The following is a 23,885-nucleotide window of genomic DNA, read 5'->3' on the forward strand; positions in this document are numbered from 1 at the left end:
TGTGTGTGTGTGTGTGTGTGTGTGTGTGTGTGTTGGCCATGGGTTTCAGCTTAGGCGTCAGGCTCCTTGGTAATGGCAAGTGAATTGACTGTCCTAGGAGGTGAATGAAACGTCCAGAGCTTGTCTGAACCAACATCCCCCTTGAATGGGGTCCCCCAAAACTAGGAGAACCAGGCTTCCAGAAAGGGAGCGTCTAATTTCCCCCAACTAATACAGAAGAACCATTAAAGATGGTCATAGAGAATGACCAAAATATTCCAAATCCAGAATTAGGTCATGAAGATCTACACAGAGGGCTGTAGATCCTGTGTTTGAAATCACAATTGTCTCTAGACAGCGGGAAATCACAGAGGCCCTGAATGTGTGTCAGGAAAAGAGTGGTACCTCAGGATCTGCAGCCCTGAGTCTCCACCGGGCCTCCGACGAGCTGCCTGAATTTAAGTCATTTAATCTCTGAGAATCTCAAATTCCTCTTCTGGAGAAGGTGGAACCAAACGTAGACCTTGCTCCCAGAGTTACTGTGAGAAGTCAGTGTATGTTAAAGCCCTTTACAGCCTAGAGCCCTAATTATTAATAGGTGAGAGGGGAGGGGCCATCTCCTACCTGTCCATCGAGACTGTTCCCTCGAGTCCCTCCCAAGTCAAGGTCTCCGGAAGAGCACGTGGAGCGCCCACTGCACTTTGCGCACAAGCCCAGCTCTAGCCATGGACGCCCCGCCCCGTGGTCCCCATGGAGCCCGCGGCCACACACGGCTTCCACACTTTTATTGCGTCTGGGGGCATCGGCCAAGGCCTCAAGGCTTTTCGTAGCCCGTGGGCAGAGGGTTGACACGGGGATTGTGGAAAAGAGTGTGGTTGCCGTCTCCCCAGGAGTAGGGCTGTGGAGAGAGGGAGGGGGAGCGAGGCGTCAGCCTGGGAGTCCCCCGCACCCCCTCGCTCGCGCCCGCGCGGGCCAGTGTACCTTGGAGCGGATCCGGAGGTGATGGTAGGGGATGAACTCTGGGCGCTCGTGGTGGCCCGAGTGGAGCCAGGAGTTGAGGGTGCAGAGGGCCACGCTCGGGAGCGCCAGCGCGAAGGTCAGGAGGCGCCAGGTGCGGGCTGCAGCGGGGAAAGGCAGGGCTGAGAGAGGGACGGACTGGGCGGGAGGGGGAGGCGTCACCAGGACCCTGGAACGTCCCAGAGGCAGGAGTGGGGGACAGATGGACAAGGTCAAGAAGCCACAGGGTCAGGCCCTGGCTGCAACTCACCTCCTGTCCCTCCGTGGTCTCCCTTGGCCGCAGTGGCCAAGCCCCGACCCAAGGACCTCAGAGGCAAAGCCATGTCAGTGAGAGAAGCTGGGGAAAACGGCACCGTCCTTTCCTTCTCCTTCACTGAGGCCTCGGTTCCCCTCCCCTCTGTTCCGGCCAGTCACCTGTTGAGTCTGTAACGTAGGTGGCTATTTTTAGGGGGTTTCTATATTTAGAACGAGGCCTGCCTGGAGGTCTTTCTCTCCAGACAGCTGCTGTACTGTGCGTCTTATTTTGGTAAGGGGACATTTAAAATACAATATGCCATTCTTTTTATAGTTGTGGGGAAATATTTTGTTCAATACTGTATTCCCAGTGGCTGGCACACAGTAGGCCTTTAATAAATATTTGTAGAATGAATTGTGTCCTTTTGAATCTCAGGTTTTTTCAGGCGTAAACTGTTTAATAATTTGTACCTTAAATGATCTTTATGAAGTTTAGGTAAAGCAATAGAGGATTGTGCCAGCCTAGAGTCTGGCACGGAACAGGAGCTCAGTATATGTATTAGTCACAGTTCTTTGCAAAGAGCAGAACTCCCTTTAACTAGCTTTAAAAAGATACGCAATTGTGAATCTCAGGTAGCTTGCAGTATCTCTGGTACCGCCAGAAACAAACCATTCTGTGGGCCAGCTGTGCAGAGACAGTTCACACTGCTGGACACTGAGTGCCAAAAACGTCATCAATGCTGCCATGGAAAGTGTCACCAAAATTTAATCAGTAGTCAATCTAAGAAAGACATAGGGACTTCCCTGGTGGTCCAGCGGGTAAGACTCCCCGCTCCCAATGCAGAGGGCCCGGGTTCGACCGCTGGTCGGGGAACTAGATCCCGCATGCATGCTGCCACTAAGAGCCTGCATACCACAACTAAGACCTGGAGCAGCCTAAATAAATAAATTAATAAATAGATTAATTAATTTAAAAAAAAAGAAATGGAAAATTTTATTGGAGGCAACCTGAGGGTTATAACCTGGGAAACAGTCTTTCAGAAAGCTCTGAGGGTTGTTCCACCTGTTAGAGGTCGAGATACAGTTATGTAAGTTTTTGAGACAAAGGGTTACACATCAATGTAACATACTGACAGTTTACATACTCCAACAAGGCATGTAGTGGGTTATTGTGACCCCTTACAGGATTGAGAAAGGAATGTTATCTCCAAGGAATTACCTTGCTGGCACCAGGAGGAAATTGCTATTTTTGGGGGGTGGAGGGGAGCGAGTAGGCATTCCTGTGTCTTCTAAGGGTATCTAGTTAATGTATAAGGCAGATACACAATGCACACTAAAGGGGAGGGGGTAGTGGCTCAAATGGGCCGAGAATTTTATGCTTAAAAATTTCCTTGTCCCGTCTTAAACGTTTTATTTCATCAAAAGCTAGATTCTTCCACCCTCATCCCCTCTTGAAAATGGATTCTTCATGAAACTTGCATCCTTCAGTTGCTCTCTTCTCGATCAAGGAATCACGTGGGCACCAACTGGCCACACCTAGGTCATTGCCTGTGCCATAGCTTCGGGAGAGGCTGGGAAATCTAGTTCTGGCTTCTGCCTTCAGGAGGTTAGGAATTGTATCTTGGAGAAAATGTAGGACGAGTATTCCAAAGATGCTGGACAGCCACAAACTTGACAAGTGTCTACTGCTAAGTATGTTATTTCAGTCTGAACAATCAGGCTACTTGGAGGAAAAAGAAGAAAGAATATGCAGGGCTGTGTGAACCCTAGAGGCTCTAGAAAACTGCAAGACAGGGCAGGGCTGACGTCTGCCTTGTCCGTGGTTCTGTCCTCAGCACCAGCACAGAACCTGGCATGAAGTGGGTGCTCGAAAAATGTGTATTTAATGAATGTTTGGACCGTGTTGCTCTGGATAACGCTATAGAAACACCTTTTCAGAGCTACAGTCCAACAGGATGCCCCCAGCTTTGATCAAGAGCTGATGTACCTGATATGAATTTAATATATAAAAGAAAAATAAGTTTTATGTATTTATACCTAATCTAAATATGTGAAAGAAAAATGAGGAAGGTATATTCTCAAGAAGGGTCTCCATACCTGTTCCTCCTGATGGGTCTAAACTGGTTCTACATGTCTTTCTTCAGCTTTTTGTTTTGTTTTGTTCTTAGTAACCTTGTTGAACAGTTAAATGTTATATAGTGTTGCTAAATTATTCCCACGCCCTCACTGAGCTATAACAGAATTCTTCCTACAGTTGCTTTCTCCCAGTTGTATTTTGGAATTGCTGCTGAGAAGATGGGACCTTATTCCAGTTAAAGTTACTTGGCTTCTTTGTCCACACACAGTCCCCTCAAGTCCCCTCCCTACTGAATGATTATGGCTCTTGGAGAAAACAAAAATGAATGGGGTATTTCTACCTGAAAAGGTTCTAGGCGCCCCTCTCTCCACTCAGTTTTGCTGGTCGTCACCAAACAATTCCTTGGGGATTCCCATCCCTTAGCCTCAGCTTGGAAGTTCCCACTGAGCTGGTACTTGGTCGATGGCCTGAGGGTTGCCAGCATCCTCTGTTACTGTTGCCCTCTTGTGGCGCACCTGCCCAAGTACCCCTCCTGCTGAAAATCTGATGAGCCCCTATTGATAAATGTATATACACTGGCATAACCACCAACACAATCAAGGTATAGAACATTTCCATCACCCCTCAAAGTTCTTTCACGCCCCTGTGCAGTCAGCCACTCCCTCTCCCACCCAGCCCCAGATAATCACTGATATCTGCTTTCTGCCCCTATAAATTAGTTTTGCCTATTGTAAATTTTCATCTAAATGTAATTGCATATTATGTATTCTTTCGTGACTGGCTTCTCTTGTCTAACATCATTTTGAGATTCAAAAGGAACAACTTCTCCTCTCTTCTGTCCCTCAAATCTCACAATTTACAGAAGGATTTAGGGAGGTAGTAGGCAAAGGTATGTTACTGAAATCCTTATATCCTTGATATGGACAAGCATAATAATATTAAGTGATGTCTCAACATCAGTGATTAATAAATTATTTCCCTCGTGTTTTATAAAAATTATTTAAAAATTGTTGTTGGTCTTCCCAACCATGTGCTATTAGCATAAAAAAAAATGTGGAGTTCGATGAGAACTCCAACAGCATAGAAGTGCCTCAGAGCATCACCCATCCCGTTTCCAGGTTTGCTACCTAAGTCCTTTTTTTCTTTTTACTTATTATTCTTATATTTTCATGTGTGCTCTTTTTATTTTTTAAATTTTTGGCTGTGAGGCTTGTGGGATCTTAATTCCCCAATCAGGGATTGAACGGGGGACCTCGGCAGTGAGAGCATGGAGTCCTAACCACTGGACCACCAGGGAATTCCCCTACCCAAGTCCTTGACTCCTCTTTTCCCCTAGCTCTGCACCTCCAACTCAAGTCTCTTCAGGCACCACATCCTTTTTGTTCTACTTCAGAAAGATTTCTCAACTCCATCCTCTCCTCTCTGTTGCCAGTTCTACTGCCTTAAGTGCAAATCCTTGTCATCATTTGCCTGGATTATTGCAAAAGACTCCTTATCAGCCTCCCCTGCTTCCAGTTCCTGCATTCTGGTTTATCATCCATATAATCCACCAGTGATAGTTCTCCCTTAAACCCCAGACTCCAGCATTAAATCTGATGTCACTCCCCTGCTTCAAAGCACCTGTGCCTAAATGCCACCCACAACATGGCCTACAGAAGAGCTCAAATGCTTCAGCACGGACAGCAGAGCTCAGCCTGGCTTTGCCCCACCTCTGCAGCTTTAATCGCCATGGCCTTTCACACCTCTGTGCTTTTGTACTTATTTTACTTCCAACTGCCCAGAATGCCCTTCGCCCTTTCCTGTCGCCTAAACTTGTCCTGCTTATCACGTGAGCCCCAGCTCCATTGAAAGCTTTCCCAAATTCTCCTATCACACTTGGTGTGGTGACTGTTGCAGTGGCATTGAGAAGCATCAGGAACGTCTGGTCACATGTCTGACTCCCCAGTAGACTGAGCTCCGCGAGAGCAGAGGCTCTGGCCTAGTGCCTGACACAGTAGGCCCCCAATAAATGGTAACTGAATCAAGGAACCACTTCCGGCTGCTCAGCTTTGCTTATGCTAAGACTCAGATTCTTTTATCTTTGTTGTCCTCCCAAGTTACAATGTGGACACACTTGGAAAGTTAACCAAAGGGACCATGAAAGTGACCACACCCAATCTAAGTCTTCCCAGTCACTTTGCCTGCCAGTCAATGAGATCATGGTTATTTCTATAGCAATAACAGAGAAAAGCAACTAAAAACAATGCTGTTTACTTGGGTCCAGTGCATTTCATCTACGCATCTGTACTAATGAGATTATCTGTTCTAAGAATTTCCACACGTTGATTAAACCTCACGACAACTAACCAAGAGAGGGACTATCACCCCATTTTACAGATGAATAAACTGAGGCACCGAAAGGTTTTTAACCTTGCCAGTGCTCATCCATACGATAAGTGGCAGAACCAGGACCCAAACGGTCTGGCTCAAGAGAGCTTCCTGCTAATTTCTCTGCTATAATGCCTATCTCATTAGGACAATTTTGAAAAAGAAACTACCTTTCCTCCATAATCCCACCACTTCTAAGAATAATATCATCATGTTTGCACGTTTCTTCAGGCTTTGCCAACATGCCTACATATTCTGACTACTCTATAGTCACAGTTTAGCTACTGAACAAGAGAAAACTACTCCAAGCAGAAGATGAATCTAATTTTGCTTTCGGAAAAGAATTTGTGCATTCTTTTTTCACTTGTGAACATTTTCTGGCTCATTCATATTCTTTCATAAGGATATTTTAATGGCTACATACAATTTTTATTTAAAATCCCACATTTTAGTCATTTCTTTTATTATTGGAATGTCATTACTACAGAAAATGCTGTCATGAGCATGTTCAGGCCACGCACAGAGCTTATTGTTTTTGAATCTCTTGTGTAGAAATCATCCTCAGGGGTGCAGCTGATGCCCTGTGTAAGAAAGGGCCTTTGGCCTTCATAAAGCAGACACTCTTCTGAAAATCTGAATGGCCACAGTTCAATTTGCTCGTGTCTGAGACTGAACCAAGCCTGATGACCGTGGCCCATTCATGGTCTTGGGGGCCCTAGGAAAACCACAGAAGTTCTGGCAATGCTCTCTGAGTCAGCTGGGACACAGTCAGTGCAGTCAGCCCTTGTGACAATTGAAAGTGCCACAGGTTGCCAAAAACTTCGATCTTGTTAGCCACCATAATCCACCACTCTGTCTGTGACTATCACAGCTCTCCCCTCCTTCATTCGCTGTCTAGCCTGGGCTTTCCTTACCTCTTCCTGAGATTATTGTGTCTTTCTTCCAACTGCCTTACATAAGGCTGTCGGATACGTTTCTTACTGTAGGGCAGAGCTTCCTTTTTCCACAGCCTGGGACACATAGAAAATGTTAACAATGATTTGTGCAGCACACTGGGATAAAGGGTTGAGGCTGCTCCCAGCTGGAGGGGCCTGGCCTAGTGCTTCTGGCCATCCCAGGCCCCACCCATCTGTCCTAGGGGTTAAAGCAGTGGTCTCAACCCTGGCTGCACACTAGAATTAACCAGAAGTTTTACAAAATTCTTTTGCCTAGGCTGTACCCCAGAGTAATAACAATAACGTACAGCCAAGGTTGAGAACCTTTGAACTAAAGGGATATCTCAGGTTATCCTCAGTAACCTCCACAGGTTACTCCTTCCTTCGCTGCAGTGTTTCCCTTCTGAGCAATGGGTCCAGGGTATCAACAGACTAAGATCGAGTCCTGAACTTGGGTGTGTGCAGCTCTCAGTAGCTGGCCTCAGTGTCACATGATGATAAAATTTAACTTTACCAAACCGTCTAAGCCTACATGATTGTGTCCGGGCTGAGGGTACACAGTGGCCTAGTGGAGAGCTGAGAAAGCTGAACCTGACGGAAGGCGGGTGCGCAGGGTGGGGTAGCGTGGTGAAGGCAGAACGCAGCGGACACCTTGGGAACAGTAGTAGAGGCCCGGATATTAAGGCGGGAGGGGCTGTGGTTGCTTAAGGGAGTTAATAGAATAACCGGACTCCAGGAAGAGAATGGAAGGTGGAAAGCTGAAAAGGGCAGTGGAGGTGCTCGTCCCGCCCTTTCAACCCCGGATAACACCCGTGTGCTTTCGGGGCTCATGGGGTGCCGCCTCAAACGGGCTCGGCGGAGGCGTGTGTTCAGAAACGCCCCCTGCTCTAGGTGGAGACGGCGGGCCGGGCTGCTGCCCATCGCCAGCTCTTACCCACTGAGACCCCGCACCTGCGTTATCTTCTGCATGACACAACCGAGGTGCAGCCGAGACGGGGCCAGTCGCCCCCACTCTCCGGAGAGGGCCAGACCCCAGTTCCGGGAAAGCCATCCGTGGCGTGGCAGAGGGCCCAATCCCGAGAGGGCTGACACCCGAGGGAAGACTGAGAAAACGCGGCGGCGGCGGCGCCTGGCTCGGCTGCGAGAGATGCAGCCAAACCTCCACGGCTGGCAGCCTCCGCGGCGCCTTCTGGGAAATGTAGTCCCCGCAAGGGGCCGAGACCCGGATGCGGAGGGTCCCGGGCATCCTTACTCAACCTCCGGCAGGGGGCGCTCCATCCCCCGCCGCCCTTCTTGCTTCTCCTCCCCAAAACCCGTCCCACCTGTCCCCAGGCCTTCCCAAGATGGGCCGAACCGGTCAGAGCAGTGAGCACACCATAAAGAGCCACCGAGGAACCACATCCCAGTCCCTAACTAGAATGTGAGAGGAAGTAGCCGGCTGGGGCGCCCGGGCGAGCGAGCCCTGGTGGAGGTGACCTGGCCTAACGTGGTGTGGTGGTACCTAAAACCTCTCTCTAAGGAAAGACCGAGAGTGAGGAGCTGGCCTCTGGCAGAGAATTTAAGGGAACGCCCCCAAACTCAGTAATCAAGAGAAGACATTGCAACGCGATATTTCAAAAAATCAAAATGAATGCAAAAAATTCATGGTGAACAAAATATCAAAATATCGAAGATTTAAATAAAGACAGGCATCAACCCTGTATTTTCTCCACCCTGCCTCACTCACCTCACCCTAATCATGGCCCTGGTTCCAATAAAACTTTATTTACAAAAGCAGGTGGCTGGCACAGGTGGTAGCTTTCTGATTTAAAAGTATATATAGGGGGACTTCCCTGGTGGTCCAGTGGTAAGGAATCCACCTTGCAATGCAGGGGACAAGGGTTCGATCCCTGGTCAGGGAACTAAGATCCCGCATGCCGCGGGGCAACTAAGCTCACGTGCCTCAACTAGAGCCCGGGTGCAGCAACTACAGAGCCCATGCGCTCTAGAACCCGCGCAACACAACTAGAGAAGACCTGCGCACTCCAACTAGAGAGAAGCCCACGCACCGTAAGGAAAGATCCCGCATGCCTCGACAAAGATCCCACGTGCCACAACTAAGACCCAACGCAGCCAAAAATAAATCAAATTAAATAAGTAAATAATAAGTAAACCTTTAAAAAATATGTACGCATAGATGTATCATTTATCTTGATTGCGAGTATTTTCATGCTCCCTTAACTTTTGCACTAGAGGCTGGTGCCTCGCTCATCTAACCCTAGTGCCCCTCTGCCAAGTCCCCTCAGCTTTGGGAGCCACATATCTGCCCTGGCACCCAGAAGTGGACTACATCTGGAAAGGACCCTGATTTTGGTCTAAGTTCAGCCACCAGCTGCCTGAGTGACCTTGGGCCAGTCAGGCTCCACCTTGCCCTCTGTTGACCCCCAGAGCTGTGTCTTCCCAGAAGGGGCAACTTTTTCTTCACGTGGTGTCATATAAGCTAGAGGAGACTTGGATCATAGCTGCAAACTGGGGATTAGGAAGCTGCTTCATTGCCTCTAACCTGATTCTTGACACCCACAAGGCTGAAGATTAGACACTGCAACACTGCAACAGAAAACCCCCATGCCTCCTCTACTTTACTGGTCATCAGAAAATAGCAGCAAGAAAGTGGCCCATTTCATTCACACCTTCTAAATCTCATGCAAGGACATTGGAAGAACCTAATATGCAAGGGAATCTAAGAAATGTAGTGTTTAGTTTTCTAACAACTACAGTCCAGAGAGCCTCTTTAGAAGGAAGTGAGAATAGATTCTGGGTGTCAAATGACATCCCAAACTATGGGAAAGCCAAGTTTCAATGCAGGTATAAACCCATGCTGGCAAACATACACCCTACACATAGCAGAATCATAAACTCTTTGAGGGAAAGCTCTGCGAGGGGCCCTGAAAACCATCTCATTCTATCTGCTTATTTTACAGCTGAAGAAACTGAGGTCCAGAGAAAGGAAGTGATTGGGGAGTGGGGGTGGGCAAAGAGTGGTATGAAGACGCTGGCACGGGTGAGCTGGAAGAAGAACCTGCAGAAAACTTCTTGGTGCCCAAAGAGTTTCTAAATTTACAAAGATTGTACTGAGGTTTGAATGTGTTGTGCCTAATTCAGATCCAGGAGGACGCTGGCCATTAAGAGATGTAAGCATTTTTCCAGGTCATGAAAAACAAAGAAATTGTCCTAAAATACTAAAGAATCCTTCCAGATTAAAAGAGACTAAAGAACCATGAAAACTAAAGGCAATATGCGCATCTAGTTAGGATTATATCCTGGACCATAATTTTTTTTCTTATGCTATAAAGGCTATTAGTGGAATAATTGGTGAAACTGTAATAAAGTCTGTTCATTAGATGACAGTACTGGATCATTGATAATTTCCTTGTTTTTAGAAAATCCACATTATTTAGGAATAAAGAGAGAGAGAGAGAAGCATTTTGAACTGGCAGGAAATAAGAACAGAAGAAGAAAGAACAGAAAGTGATCCTGAATCCCAGGGAAGAGAACCTGCGAATCACCCAGGCAGTGTGATCAGACCTTCCTCAAGGCGTTCTGCACCTGCCCCATGTGGGATGCTGGGGACTCAACAGGGACAATGCAGAGTCCCTGTCCTCCTGGAATATGTCTAGGGAAGGGAGGGAGGGAGGGACTTTGGCTTGGGGCAGGGGGGGATGCTGTTCCGGCGTCCCCAGTGCACCTCTCAAAGCACCTGCCATGGGGCTTCCCTGGTGGCGCAGTGGTTGAGAGTCCGCCTGCCGATGGGGGGGGACACGGGCTCGTGCCCTGGTCTGGGAAGATCCCACATGCCGCGGAGCGGCTAGGCCCGTGAGCCATGGCCGCTGAGCCTGTGCTCCGCAACGGGAGAGGCCACGACAGTGAGAGGCCCGCGTACCGCAAAAAAAAAAAAAAAAAAGCACCTGCCAGCCACTGTTGAGCTTCTGGGTGGGTGGGACTCCAGCTGCCAGCCAGTGGCCACACCCACTGCCCAGCACCAACCTCTGTACCGCCCACCAGGCTCAGAGGAGGAACCGGGCTCCCAGGACTGGGTGAGATCAGACAGAACTGGATGGAGTCCAAGCACATGTCCAGAAGCCAGGGCCAGCCCAGGGGAGACAGTATTACTGACGCCCCCTCCCTCCGAGCCCACTGGGGCCTTAGCGTTTATAGAGCACCTCCACACCTGCTTGCTTCCCAAAATAGCCCTGCGAGGGGTGTCTGCCGGGGACTGTCTCCCTGAGGCTCAAAGGGCCCAATACTCGGCCCTCTGACCAAGGCACACAGGGGTTTGCCTGGCCTTACTGAACCCGTAAGCTCTGCTCCTACTCCCTGGCACATACGGAAAGGAGCTTCAATATTAGAGGGTGATATCTGGGGTTGGGAAAGCAGGTCCGGTCTGTCAGCTGGGCTGGGGGCTGGGGAGGAAAATGGCTGGTGGGGGGCAGGAAGGGGTGAGGGAAAAGAGAAACTGCCTCCATCGCATGGGTCTTTCTCACCCTTGAGAGTGTAGGGTGGGGATGGTCACCCCCAAACGCCTTTCTGTAGCTGTTAGGCAAGTAATTAAAATGAAACTCGCTGAGTCAGGGACACACCAGGGAGCGGTGGGGACTGTCCATGTCCGGGGCAGCCACTACTCAGCCCTGTCAACACGTTGTTGCTGGAAAGCTCCAGTGTTGCTGAATTTTCTGATCCTCTCCCCTCTCTCCTCCCCAAAAAACAGCAAACTAGAAATCTAGATTGTGATGTGAAATCTCCTGATTTAAATGTTGGTTCATGGGACTTCCCTGGCGGTCCGGTGGTTAGGACGCCGCACTTTCACCGCTGAGGGCATGGGTTCGATCCCTGATTGGGGAACTGAGATCCCACAAGCCACCGGCAAAAAAAAAAAAAAAAAAAAAGGTGGCTCAATAGTGTAAACACACACACACACACACACACAGAGTGAAGGCCAAAGCAAATATGTCCGCTGCCTCTGGCCTAAGCACTGGCCACATGCTTGGAGAGGGCCTCTTTCCCAGCTCAGGGCACAGTGAATGCCGGATAAACCCCTGTTGGATTAAGCCCATCCTTCCTGTTTCCAAGGACTGGCCTGCCTCCCTGCTCTGGGCAGGACCTGTCTCTACAACTGAGAGGAGATGGGGCACATGGCTATTTACCTTAATGTGAGAAATTAGCTTCCAGTTGACTGAAAGGGATTTTGCAAACTAATCCTCCTCCCATGCCCACCCCTGCCATGTACCTAACGTCCACTTGCAGTTACAAATTTGCAGAGAACGCAATCCAGCTTTGAGGAAGCTGAGGCCCCAAGGTCACTAGTAAGAGTAAACAGGACCTGATCATAACAACTATTTATTGAATGCCTACTACGGATGCACCTGGCTCAGGCCTCCAACTCAGTCACTGGCTTGTGCTATTTTGAGATGCCACTGATGGGGAATATGCCAGAACCCATCTGTTCATCACAGACCCAGCTTGAGGAGACAAGTGGCATCCATTAGATGTCACCTTCATGAAGCCTCTTAGACTTACTCCAGGTGATGCCCTTTCTCCAGTGCCAGCATCGAGCCTGAGTCCATCTCCTTCACGACACCAAACTACTCCAGGACTGGGGCTGGCTCACTCATTTCTGTAACCTTTGGGAGAAGCTAGGAAGCGCGCTGGCGTGATGTCTGTGGGCCGACACCACCGGTGACAGGGTGACAGACTTGAGGAAGAGCAGGGAACTGAGGACTGCTGAGTCCTTTCCTTGCTGAGTCCTTTCATCATCCCTGTTTTACAGATGAAGAGACTGAAGTTTAGAAGAGGCAGACCTGTCCAAGGTCACGCAGTCACAAAAAGAGAAGCCTGGACACTCTGTGCTAGAAGCTGAGAGAGGAGTTACCTCACATCCCTCCCCTTCGGCCCCTCTTCCCCGTGGATACGGTTCTAGATGCACCAAACCTGGTGAGAGACAAGATTTGGGGACAGGGCACCAGATGCATGAGGCTCATGGTCCCATGGGGTGGGCATTAGGCCTCCCCCAACCTCATAAGGGCTACATTCTGTGCCTCTCCCAGGAACACAGCCAGCTACGGGGGGGAGAGCAGGGCCTCACAGCTTAGACTCTGCTCTGGGCACACATTGTGCAGTGCTTCGGGAAGCCTCCCTCTGGCTCCCATATACTCTAAGTTTTACCAATAGAAACACATTTGTTTACGGAGGCAGCCCGCCCCAGCGCCCTGGCAAAATGACCATGTCTAGTCCCCGGTGTCCGGGCACAAGTGAATCTTCACATTTTCTCCTCTGTTGAGGGATCAGAGAAAAAGCCTGGGGAGCCTGCAAGGGAAAAGGCTAAAGAAGAGGTAGGGGCAGACGACCAACCTCGGGCCTTCTGCCCTTGCCTAGAAATGTCACCGGGCACCCCCCGAACTCAACAGACAGGCCTCCCGGTCCTTTGCTTTGGCCCTGGGCCCCACCAGCTTCACCCTGTAAAGACAGCTCTCTTTCAAAGGGGTCACACACCCCAGAGCTCACCTAATGGTCCCAAATTCAAACTCTGATACTTGTGCTAGAACACAGCCTGCCTTATGGTCCCCTCTGGAGGTGAGGACCTCCCCGACCCCCTCTTCCCCTACTGCGTTCCTCACAGGGGCTTGCCTGGCATTGAGTCCCATTGCTCTGGGCTGACGTAACTGTTGCTCTTGGTGTGATTAGCCCCATCACTCCCTAGGCCTGTGAAGGGACACACCTAGGCCGCCAAAGGTGTTCTGCATCTTAAAGCAGCTGGGCCAGCTCTTGCCATCCCCAAAACTCTCCTCCAGCTGGAATTCCATCTCCAGGGCCTCAGAGAACAGGCCTAAGCCACTTTTTCTGTTCCGATTCCTCCAGCCTGGGGTTCCCTGATTCAGCCCGCTAATCAGCAGCCCTAGAGGAGCAGAAGTGAGGTTTACTGAGAAATGCTGGGCCCCTCAGGCTCCTTGAGGACTGGACTAAAGTCAGAGCTGAAGTCTGGGCTGCAACTTAAGCAAGGGATACTGGCAGGGGCTGTGCCCCTGGAGCGTCCGCTGGTGCTTGGCCCAGGTTGGAGCTGCGGGCGAAGGCCTTGCCCACACTGCAGGCAGACGTAGGGCTTCTCACCGCTGTGCGCCACCTGGTGGATGAGCAGGTGGGCGCTCCGGCGGAAGCTCTTGCCACACTCGCCGCAAGCATAAGGCTTCTGGCCCGTGTGAGGGTGTTGGTGCAGCAGCAGATGTGAACTGTCTCCAAAACTCTTGCTGCAGCTGGGGCACTTATAGGGCTTCTCGCCTGTGTGCGAGCGTTGGTGTTTAAGGAGCTTGGCGCTGTGGGAGAAGGATTTGTCACATTCTGGGCAGGCATAGGGTCGTTCACCCATGTGAACACGCTGGTGCTTGGTGAACTGGGTGCGCTCACTGAAACCACGACCACACTTAGGACACTTGAAGGGCCGCTCTCCACTGTGGGTGCGCTGGTGCCGTATGCAGTCCGAGATGTTGGTGAAGTTCTCGCCACGCTCACAGCAACTGTAGGGCTTCTCCCCAGTGTGCGATCGCTGGTGCTTGAGCAGAGAAGAGCTGCGCCCAAAGCTGTCACCACACCAGGCACAGCGGTAGGGCTTCTGGCCCGTGTGTGAGCGCTGATGCTGCGCCAGGTTGGAGCTCAGGCTGAAGCGCTTGCCGCAGTCCCCGCAGCGGTAGGGCTTCTCGCCCGTGTGCGTGCGATGGTGCTGGATCAGGTTGGAGCTAACGCTGAAAGTCTTACCACACTCAGCGCAGGTGTAAGGCTTCTCACCCGTGTGCACCCGCTGGTGTTTAACCAGGTCCGAGCTGCGGCCAAAAGCCTCCCCGCACTCCAGACATTTGTGGGGCCGGAGGCCTGAGTGGGAGCGACGGTGTTGGATGAGGTTGGAGCTCAGGCTGAAGCAACGGCCACACTCAGGACAGAGGTACGGTTTCTCTCCAGTGTGTACCCGATGGTGCTTAACCAGATCTGAGCCACGTCGGAAACTTTTGCTACACTCCGGGCAGCAGTAGGGCTTGTCGCCCCCATGGCTGCTTTGGTGGTGAATGAGGTTAGGGAGGTAGGCTGAGGACAGTCCACACTCCTGGCACTCGAAAGCTCTGGGGACTGCAGGATAGTTGGTCTTGGCAGGGGCTTCTTCCTCCCCAGGGCCAGAGACTGACCTACGTAGGTACTACAGGCCCATCATCATTTCCCGGGCGGCGGCCGTGCCCCGGCCACACCAGGAAGGGCCGCTTGGGTGGAACACTCCGCAATCGAAGGCGTACCTCGGGACTCCCTGGGATCCTGACGACCCGGTTCCCCCGCTACTCGGCCCCGTCGGAGTCCTCCCTTGCCGTTTCTGGAGCCACCGACTCCACAGCGGTAAGAACGTACCGTTTCCTAGATACCAACCACTGGGCTCACAAGCACAACCACAGCTGGAGACACTCTGGACCCAGTGATTCAGCACCGGAAACGGAAATATCCACCAGCCCGTGCAGTTCTAGGAAGTGGCAGCGAACGGTCTCGGTAAGTTTAACCCTCTCATTCACCTGGCGGAGCAAGTGCTCCCATCTGCAGCCGCTGTCAGGAACTTGATACTTTCCGCTTGGCTCGGGGTTCTCAGTCCGTCAGCGCGGACTTCAGTGCCCCGGCCACCAATGAGGGGCGGCGAAGCGAGCCTGAAGGAAAAGGCTGTTGCTGCCAAGGACACGCTGGGGGCAGAGTAGACAAGTCACCTGGAGCAGCACTGTACTGAAACTCCATGATCGGATGTCTGGGTTCTCCAGAGGCACCGGCCCACCCGAGTCCCTTGAGAGAGTTTCCCATCCATCCTAAGCTAGGCGTCTTAAGCTCGGCGCGGACTACATATCCCAGCATGCGCCGCACGCGCCTCTGGGGCTCGCACTACGATTAGCTAACCACTACTCTCAACATGCCTTCTGCAACTGTGCAAGCCAGAGCACCGTGATCGAGAACTACAACTTCCGACTCGCATGACAACTGCGGCGGCGCTATTTAAAAAGCGTCAGAGAGGAGGTGCATGGCCACGTCCTGCTCTTCCAGTTCCGCTCCCTAGGATGAGCTGCGAGGAGAAGGGCGGAGCCTTAGGCCTGAGCCAAGATGGCGGCTGCGAAGCTAAGCCCCGCGGACTCGCTCTCATTCTGCCTCGCGCAGCTCACGGAGGCGGCCGGGGAGGGTCTAGGTGGGGGAAAGGACACAGCTACCAACGAGACACCCTTGGGCCGTGCGCTCTTAGCCCTCCGTACGCGCCACGTCAAGGCAGCTGGGGGAATCGAACGCTTCCGGGCACGCGGCGGGCTCCGCCCCCTTCTCGCGGTGCTACGGCGAGCGGCTGCAGCGGGTCCCGCCCCTTCCCAGGCTGGCCCAGGCTCCGCCCCCTCGTCTGTCGAGTCAGCGACTTCTGGCCCCGCCCCTTCTCTGGGCCCCGCCCCCTCTGCTGTGTCGTCATCGACGCCCTCGCCACCAGCGCTCCTGCGCAAGACGCTGGACTTGGCGCTCAGCATCTTAGCCAACTGCTGTACGGAAGGGGAGTGCCGGGCTGAAGTGCGCAGACTCGGAGGCATTATCCCTTTGGGTAAGTGCTCCGCCCCCATTTCCTAGAAGGATTCTACCCACACCTCTGTCTGTGTCTGGGCCTGGGTGGAGTCTTGAGTTCTTTGTGTTGTAGCCTGGAAGATCGTGCTTTCTGACGGCGCAGCGCCCGCAGCTCTCATGATGTCATGACCCGTGACGTCACTGCTCTCTCTATAAATTATACCCTAGCCCTCTTAGATCAGATGCCAATTACCTGAGTATTGGTTGTAGAGCACCTCTCTCGCATCTGGGCTGGTGGAGGCCAAAGGGTTATTTGATGACTCATTCAAATGATTCTTATTCTCCATTTATGTTCACAGCAGGCACTCAGTGCCTACTGTGTCCAGCCTTGTGCAGGGCTCTGAAATCCCATTTGATGAGCTGGGGGTCAGAAAGTGTAGTGGTTGAAAATGTGGGCTCTGCAGTCACCTAGACCCATCCGAGGCTAGGATTGTAAAATGGAGTAATAGCTACCTCAAAACACTGGAATAGGGAGAAAATGAAATACAAAGATAGAACACAGATATCTAAGTCTGGACTGGGTACTTCTAGTTATTAAAAACTAGCACAGTGAGAACAAATCCTGGGAATTCCCTGGCGTCCAGTGGTTAGGACTCGGCACTTTCACTCCTGGGGCCTGGGTTCTGATCCCTGGTCGGGGAACTAAGATTCCGCAAGCCTTGTGGCACAGCCAGAAAAATAAAGAACAAATTCTAAGCCAATATTTTATAATAACTATAAATGGAGTGTAACCTTTAAAATTTGCGAATCACTGTATTGTACACCTGAAACTTATTTAATACTGTACATTAACTACACTTCAATTTTTTTTTAAAAGAACAAATCCTAACAAAAGATAGCAAGCTTTTCTGTTTACCAGCGAAATTGGCGCCTCCTAGTGGCAATGTTGTGAACACAGTTTACACTTCATTGCCAGCTATGAAATTATGCCTATTTTGATGAAATCTTAATTTTTTTGATAAAATAAAACATTACTGTATTTTAAATTTTCATTGACAAGAGGCCTGGCACATTAATAAGTCCTCAATAAATATAAGTTTTGTTGTTAGTGTATAACCCCCATCATTCATTCACTGTTTTGTATTTTAAATATCTCCTGAATCCATCCACTTCTTTGCCTTCTTCCATCACGTGCCCAGAGACTGTGCTGGGCTGTGCTGGTAGCTGACTTGGGTCAAGCCGTCTTCTCACTATTGCAACAGCCTCCATGTTGCTCCCCCTGCCTTATTCTTTCCCCCTGTAATCCATTCTCCCCATGGCTGCCAGATTTTATCATGTCACTTCCATTCTTAAAACGCTGTGTGGCTCCCAGTCCCCTCACATTCAAGACCTGAGCCCTTGGCCTGATCAAGGCCCTTCATGAAGTCATAGCATAAACACTCGATCTCACCTCTGGGCCTTTGCAAAGGTTACTTCGAAACCTGAAATGCCCTGTAACACTCCCATCCACCATCCTTCTAGCAAATACCTACCTGTCTAACCTTCCAGACCCCACAAGTGTTAGGCCTTTTCTGGAGGCCTTCCCTGACTCTCTCAGGCCACGTTCTTGAGGTGATTAATGAGAGAGACAAGAAGGGGTAGAAACCTCAAGAGGCCAAACCCTCTTGCAGTGACTATTCTTCAGTGTGTGAAGACAGACAGCATCCAGAACCGAACGGCCCGTGCTCTGGGGAACTTAGCCATGGAACCTGAGAGCTGTGGGGACATCCACTCTGCTGGTGAGCAGGCTCTGAGGGTGGAGCCACCCAGGGCTTGGGGGTGGGAGAAGGGCTTGGGTGTCTGTCCTCACTCACCTCCTGTCTTCTTCCCTCTGCAGGTGCTGTTCCCCTGCTTGTTGAGGGCCTGACGGCCTGCCAGGACTCACAGTGCCGCCAGAGTGTGGTTCGTGCCCTCCGCAACCTGGCGGACTCACCCCAGCACCGCCTGGCCCTGGCAAAGCAGGGAGTGGTGCGCCCGCTGGCCGAGCTTCTGGCCGCTGCCCCAGACCCTGCGCTGACCTTGGCCTTAGTCCGTGCCCTCCTGGAGCTGAGTCGAGGCTGCTCCCGGGCCTGTGCTGAGCAGCTAAGTCTGGGTGGAGGACTAGGCCCACTGGTCAGCCTGGCCTCCCACCCCAAAAGAGCAGTGCGTGAGGCAGCCATCCTGATCCTTGCCAATCTGTGCGCCCAGGGCCTGGTAAGGCCTGCGCTGGGCAACGCTGGTGCTGTGGAGGTGCTACTAGGTGAACTCCGGCGGCGCCGGGACCCCAGTGGGGCTAGCCCAGCCTCCCAGCAGCCCCTGGTGCGGGCCGTGTGTCTGCTGTGCCGGGAGGCTATCAACCGGGCCCGACTGCGGGATGCTGGTGGTTTGGAGCTGCTGATGGGCCTGCTGCGGGATCCTCGCGCCAGCGCCTGGCACCCTCGTGTTGTGGCAGCCCTCGTGGGCTTCCTCTATGATACTGGGGCCCTGGGCCGGCTGCAGGCTCTGGGACTTGTACCTCTCCTGGCTGGGCAACTGTGTGGGGAGGCTGGTGATGAGGAAGAAGAGGGAAGAGAAGCTGCTTCCTGGGACTTCCCTGAGGAGAGGACTCCTGAGCGGGCAGAGGCCGGAAGCTTCCAAAGCCTCAGGTGAGTTCCCACCTGATGCTGTGAGGTAGAGTCTCTTCACTACCCTCACTCTCCGCCCGTTCTGTCTCGGTAAGACTTTTATTGACTCTGATTCCTAATTCCTTGTTCTCCCTGAACATGACCACTTTCCAGTCCGCATTAAATACACCTCTTTTCCCTTGGGGCCACGTTTGACCTTGGCTCCACCCCAGCACCTCCGAACTTTGGGGCCCAGACAGGTTCCCTGGAAGGTAGTATGTGCACTGGTTCTGATGATACGTTCTGGCATCTAAGTTCTTATTCTGGTACCACCACCTACAAGCTGAGTCATCTCAGGAAAGTTAATTAACTTCTCTGAGCATTGGATTCCTTGTTAGTAGAACGAAGGCTAATACATACCTACCCCATAGAGTTGTAAAGATCAAATGAGGGCACTTTACACCTTACCTGGCACTAAGCAGCGCTCAGTAAACGTCAGCCTCTGTGAACTCCTGACCTCATTTCCCACTGCTTTCCTGGTGCCCACTATACTCTTACACACGGGCCTTCTAGCTAGTTTTTGGACCTGGCAGATAAGTACCATATCAGGGCCTCTTTGGTTATTGTTCCCTGTGGCTAGGGCACTCTTCCTCCAAGATGCCTTGATTAGATCTCACCCTCATCAGCACCCAATTTAAAGATGTCAGCTCTCCCCTCCCTGGGCTCTTCTCTGTTCCCTTTTACTTTGCTCCGTATGCATCACTTCACACCACACTCACTGCACACTAGCATACCTCGTGGTTTCTTATTTTGTTATCTGTTTCTCCTCACTAGAATAGAGAGTCTAGGAGGCAGGACCTTTTGCTCGCTGCTTCTCCCCAGCACCTGAAACGGGGCTTAGCACACAGCAGGCATCAGTGATTGCTGAATGAGCTGGGGTTTGCCCCTACCTCCCTTTTTTCCTGTCCCCCGCTCGGGCCCACCCTCTCTGCTGGCCTCTGTCACCTCTTTTTGCACAACCGATCTTTTGGCCCTGCCCCCTCCCCTCGGCTCTGGGTTCCATTCCCTCTTTCTCCCTCGGCAGGTCCTGGCTGATCTCCGAGGGCTATGCTGCGGGCCCGGGCGACATCTCTCCCGACTGGTCCCCGGAGCGCTGTCCGCCGCCGCCAGAGCCGGCCAGTCGGGCCAGCTCCTCCCTGGGCCCGACCTCGCTGCGGACGCCCCGCGCCCTGCGCCCGCCCGGCCGCAGCCCCGCCGCCACTGCCCCCGAGGAGCCCTGGGGCCGCGAGGGGCCAGCGCTGCTGCTGCTGTCGCGCTTCTCCCAGGCTCCCGACCCCAGCGGGGCGCTGGTGACTGGCCAGGCCCTGTGCGGCCTGCTGGCCTACGTGACGGGCGCGCCGGGCTCGCCGAGCCCCCGCGCGCTGCGCATCTTGGCACGGCTCACCTGCAACCCCGCCTGCCTCGAGGCCTTCGTGCGCAGCTACGGGGCGGCGCTGCTGCGCGCCTGGCTCGTGCTCGGCGTCGCCCCCGACGACTGGCCCGCGCTGCGCGCCCGGCCCGCTCGTCGCAGCCAGCACCAGCACCGGGAGCTGGGTGGGTACCCGCGCGCCTCCCTGCCCATGTGTGAGGCCACGCGCCCCTGCATGCCTTCCGTGCGCCCTGCAGCTCACCCGCTGTCTCACTGCCCTCCTCCGCCCACCGCCCACCGTTTGGACAACCTCAGCCACTAGGTGGTGGCAGGGAGGGACTCCCTTCTGCTCCACTGTCCTCGCACGCAGAGTTTTTCAGCCTCTGCCCGAGCCTTGGGGCCCAGAGACCCCAGCACTGAGCTTGGCCCGAACAGCTTAGAATTGTGCCTGTCTTCGTCTCCTTACCCAGTGTCTTCTTGGTTCCGCATTGTCTTGACTCCTGCACTGTCCTTGACTACCACTGGGCCCACTGATGGTGAACCCAGGCTCGGGCACTATGTCCTCCCAGGCCCCACCACCCCTTCCAGCCCCGCCAGGGACTGCCGGGGCTTCTGTGCCCTGTTTCAGTCCTTGAGGGCCCAGACTCACTCCCTGACCATCTCACTCCCCGTTCTTGCCCTTGACCTTCAGTTCCTAGTGTCCAGACCCCATCCCTCCAGGGCCTTCAGTCATCCCCCTCTTCCTTGCCCCGGGGTTGTTCGCCCCCTTTCCTTTCGGGGACCCAGAGGCCTGTCTTGCCCATCCCACCGCCATCTTGGATACCAGCTCCCAACCTGACCTGCTCTGCCCACACCGGCAGGTGAGATGCTGCTGCAGAACCTGACCGTGCAGGCCGAATCGCCCTTTGGAGTGGGTGCCCTCACTCACCTGCTGCTCTCTGGAAGCCCTGAGGACCGCGTGGCCTGCGCACTCACCCTGCCCTTCATCTGTCGGTGAGGGAGGCGTGGGTGCCTCGCAGGGGTGGGGGGAGCAAGGTTGCTGTTCCCCAGCCCCGCCCTTTCCCACCTTCTGAAAGGTTCTCTTTTCTCCCCGAAGGAAGCCCTCTCTGTGGCGCCGGCTGCTTCTGGACCAGGGCGGCCTCCGTCTCCTCCTCTTAGCACTCACTCGGCCAGCTCCACACCCGCTCTTCCTCTTCTTTGCCGCTGACTCCCTTTCCTGCCTCCAAGGCCTGGTGTCTCCCACTGTGAGCCCGGCCCTCCTACCTGCAATCCCCTTGGACCTGGACCCGCCCTCCCCTTGCCTCTATGAGCCTCTGATGGGCCCCGCCCCCACGGCGGCCCCTGACCTCCACTTCCTGCTGGACTCAGGCCTCCAGCTCCCTGCCCAGCGAGCGGCCTCAGCAGCCGCCTCCCCCTTTTTTCGGGCCCTGCTAGCTGGCAGCTTTGCCGAAGCCCACATGGACCTAGTGCCACTGCGGGGCCTGTCACCCAGCGCAGCCTGGCCTGTCCTGCATTACTTGCACGGCTGCCGGGGCTGCAGAGCTGCCCTGGGGCCCGTCCCTCCGCCGGGCCAGCGCCTGCTGGGCTCAGAGGCTGAGGAAGCCCTGGAAGCTGCTGGCCGTTTCCTGCTGCCCGGGCTGGAGGAGGAGCTGGAAGAAGCCGTGGGCCGCATTCACCTGGGACCCCAGGGCGGCCCAGAGTCAGTGGGTGAGGTCTTCCGCCTGGGCCGGCCCCGGCTGGCTGCCCACTGCGCTCGCTGGATCCTGGGGCCGGGGCAGTGCCCACGGAAGCGGGCCCTGGCCCTGGTGGGGCTTGTGGAGGCAGCAGGCGACGAGGCGGGGCCCCTAACTGAGGCCTTCCTGGCTGTGATGATGGGGGTAGAATTGGGGGGCGAGGGTCCCAGCCTCGACGGTTGATGTCCCCTGGGAGGAGACCCGAGGATGAGTTGTCTGTGAGGAGTTCTCCCTCAGAGCGGCACAGGAGGAGGCCGAGCAGAAGGGGTCCCCGTCAAGGACCGATGACAGGGTGGACCGAGACCCCGGGCTGATGATCTGAAGGCTCAAGAGTGAGAAGCCAAGGCGAGGCATGGGGCCCACAAGATGGAGGACCGCCCACGGCCCCAGGCACTTGGCCTGGCTCAGCTTTCTGGAGTTGGAATTAAACACTTTGGAGCTGGCTACCCCTGTTGTGTGGTGTCTCTGCTTACCTTCCTGTGGTGGTACCCCAACCCCTTCACCCATCAAGTAGGGTCCTGTCCCGGTTTCTGTGTCTCAATACAGGCCACCCTTGGCATATAGGAGTTGTTTTCTAAATTTTTTATTTACTTATTTTTGGCTGCATTGGGTCTTCGTTGCTGCGCGCGGGCTTTCTCTAGTTGCGGCGAGCGGGGGCTCCTCTTCATTGTGGTGCATGGGCCTCTCATTGCGGTGGCTTCTCTTGTTGCGGAGTGCGGGCTCTAGGCGCGCAGGCTTCAGTAGTTGTGGCACGTGGGCTCAGTAGTTGTGGCTCGCGGGATCTAGAGTACAGGCTCGGTAGTTGTGGCGCACGGGTCTAGTTGCTCCGTGGCATGTGGAATCTTCCCGGACCAGGGCTCAAACCCGTGTCCCCTGCATTGGCAGGCAGATTCTTAACCACTGCGCCACCAGGGAAGCCCAGGAGTTTAATAAGTAATTATGCGCTGGTTCCTGGAGCCCTGGGATATGGTTGAGTTCCCAGGCTGCTTCTGAGGCTGTGGTTTTAGGCCCCAGGGGAAGCCTGCTTCCTGCTGAGGCTACTTCATTGCTCAGATAGCCACCCAGCTGGACACAGACCTTGATCAGGACTAAGAGGGTTGTGCTGAGGGGATGTGAGAGTGGGGATGTACATCCAAGACCTTGGCATTATGGTTTCCTCAGTTCCCTTCACCCATCGTGTGTCTTTAGTCTCTGGATCCATTTTCATATCTTGGGCCAACTGTCCTGCCATTTTTCTGAGGGAAGACCTACTGTGTTCTTCAAGCCCGTGAGGCCCTTAGTCGTGCCCAGAGGGAGCTGGAGCCCTAGGCTGGCATTCAGGTGAGGAAAGGGCTTGCGTTGCTTTGGTCGTCCAGGCAGGGTCTCCATAATCTGGCTCCCAGCTCACTGGCCACTTAGGTGGCAGCCTGACTTTGAGGACAGTGTCTGGACTGGGCCTGTCTGCTAGCTTCTGGGGAGCTGAGGTTGCCCCGTGCTGCCTCCGTGCCTCAGGGGGTGTCCAGGTCTCTGTCCTCAGGCTGTGCCTTAAAACCACCCAGAGAGCTTTTTTTTTTTTTTCCCGCTAATGTATTATATAAATATTTATATAAGGATCTATTCATTTCTCTCTCTGGCTTTTTTTCTTTTGTGACATGTGGCATATGGGATCTGCATGCAGTATCTTAGTTCCCTGACCAGGGATCCAACCCATGCCCTCTGCAGTGGAAGCATGGAGTCCTAACCACTGGACTGCCAGGGAAGTCCGCAGAGAGCTTTATAAAAATACTGATGCCTGGCCCCTTTCTGACTGAATTGGACTGAGGGGAGGGTGACTGGGGCATCAGTATTTTGAAAAATGCTCCCAGGTTCTGATTTACTGCTGGGTTGAGGAACCCCCTGACCCCATTCCAGTGCTCACATCTGGACTCAGGTCTGGGTTGAGACCCACAGTCC

At 53.3% G+C, this 23,885-nt stretch overlaps 3 protein-coding genes across 3 annotated transcripts; 1 reads left to right on the forward strand and 2 right to left on the reverse strand.

The window, feature by feature from the left end:
• Positions 1-747: 747 nt before the first annotated feature.
• On the reverse strand, positions 748-21,341 carry LOC116740167 (cytochrome c oxidase subunit 6A2, mitochondrial). Its single transcript, XM_032605504.1, has 4 exons — positions 21,287-21,341; positions 1,247-1,419; positions 961-1,097; positions 748-877 (listed from the first exon to the last, which is right to left on the reverse strand). The coding sequence occupies exons 2-4, from the start codon at positions 1,317-1,319 to the stop codon at positions 794-796; spliced, it is 294 nt and encodes a 97-aa protein (XP_032461395.1). The 5' UTR covers positions 1,320-1,419; positions 21,287-21,341; the 3' UTR covers positions 748-793.
• ZNF479 (zinc finger protein 479) lies at positions 11,967-15,466 on the reverse strand. Its single transcript, XM_032606135.1, has 3 exons — positions 15,437-15,466; positions 13,361-14,824; positions 11,967-12,401 (listed from the first exon to the last, which is right to left on the reverse strand). The coding sequence occupies exons 1-2, from the start codon at positions 15,464-15,466 to the stop codon at positions 13,559-13,561; spliced, it is 1,296 nt and encodes a 431-aa protein (XP_032462026.1). The 3' UTR covers positions 11,967-12,401; positions 13,361-13,558.
• ARMC5 (armadillo repeat containing 5) lies at positions 14,393-22,399 on the forward strand. The gene is made up of 6 exons (XM_032605474.1): positions 14,393-16,231; positions 17,862-17,969; positions 18,068-18,854; positions 19,897-20,405; positions 21,081-21,213; positions 21,317-22,399. The coding sequence occupies exons 1-6, from the start codon at positions 15,757-15,759 to the stop codon at positions 22,134-22,136; spliced, it is 2,832 nt and encodes a 943-aa protein (XP_032461365.1). The 5' UTR covers positions 14,393-15,756; the 3' UTR covers positions 22,137-22,399.
• The last annotated feature ends 1,486 nt before the right edge of the window (positions 22,400-23,885 follow it).

The sequence above is a fragment of the Phocoena sinus genome, chromosome 15 (genome assembly GCF_008692025.1).
Source record: "Phocoena sinus isolate mPhoSin1 chromosome 15, mPhoSin1.pri, whole genome shotgun sequence".
In the NCBI taxonomy this organism is placed as follows: Eukaryota; Metazoa; Chordata; class Mammalia; order Artiodactyla; family Phocoenidae; genus Phocoena; species Phocoena sinus.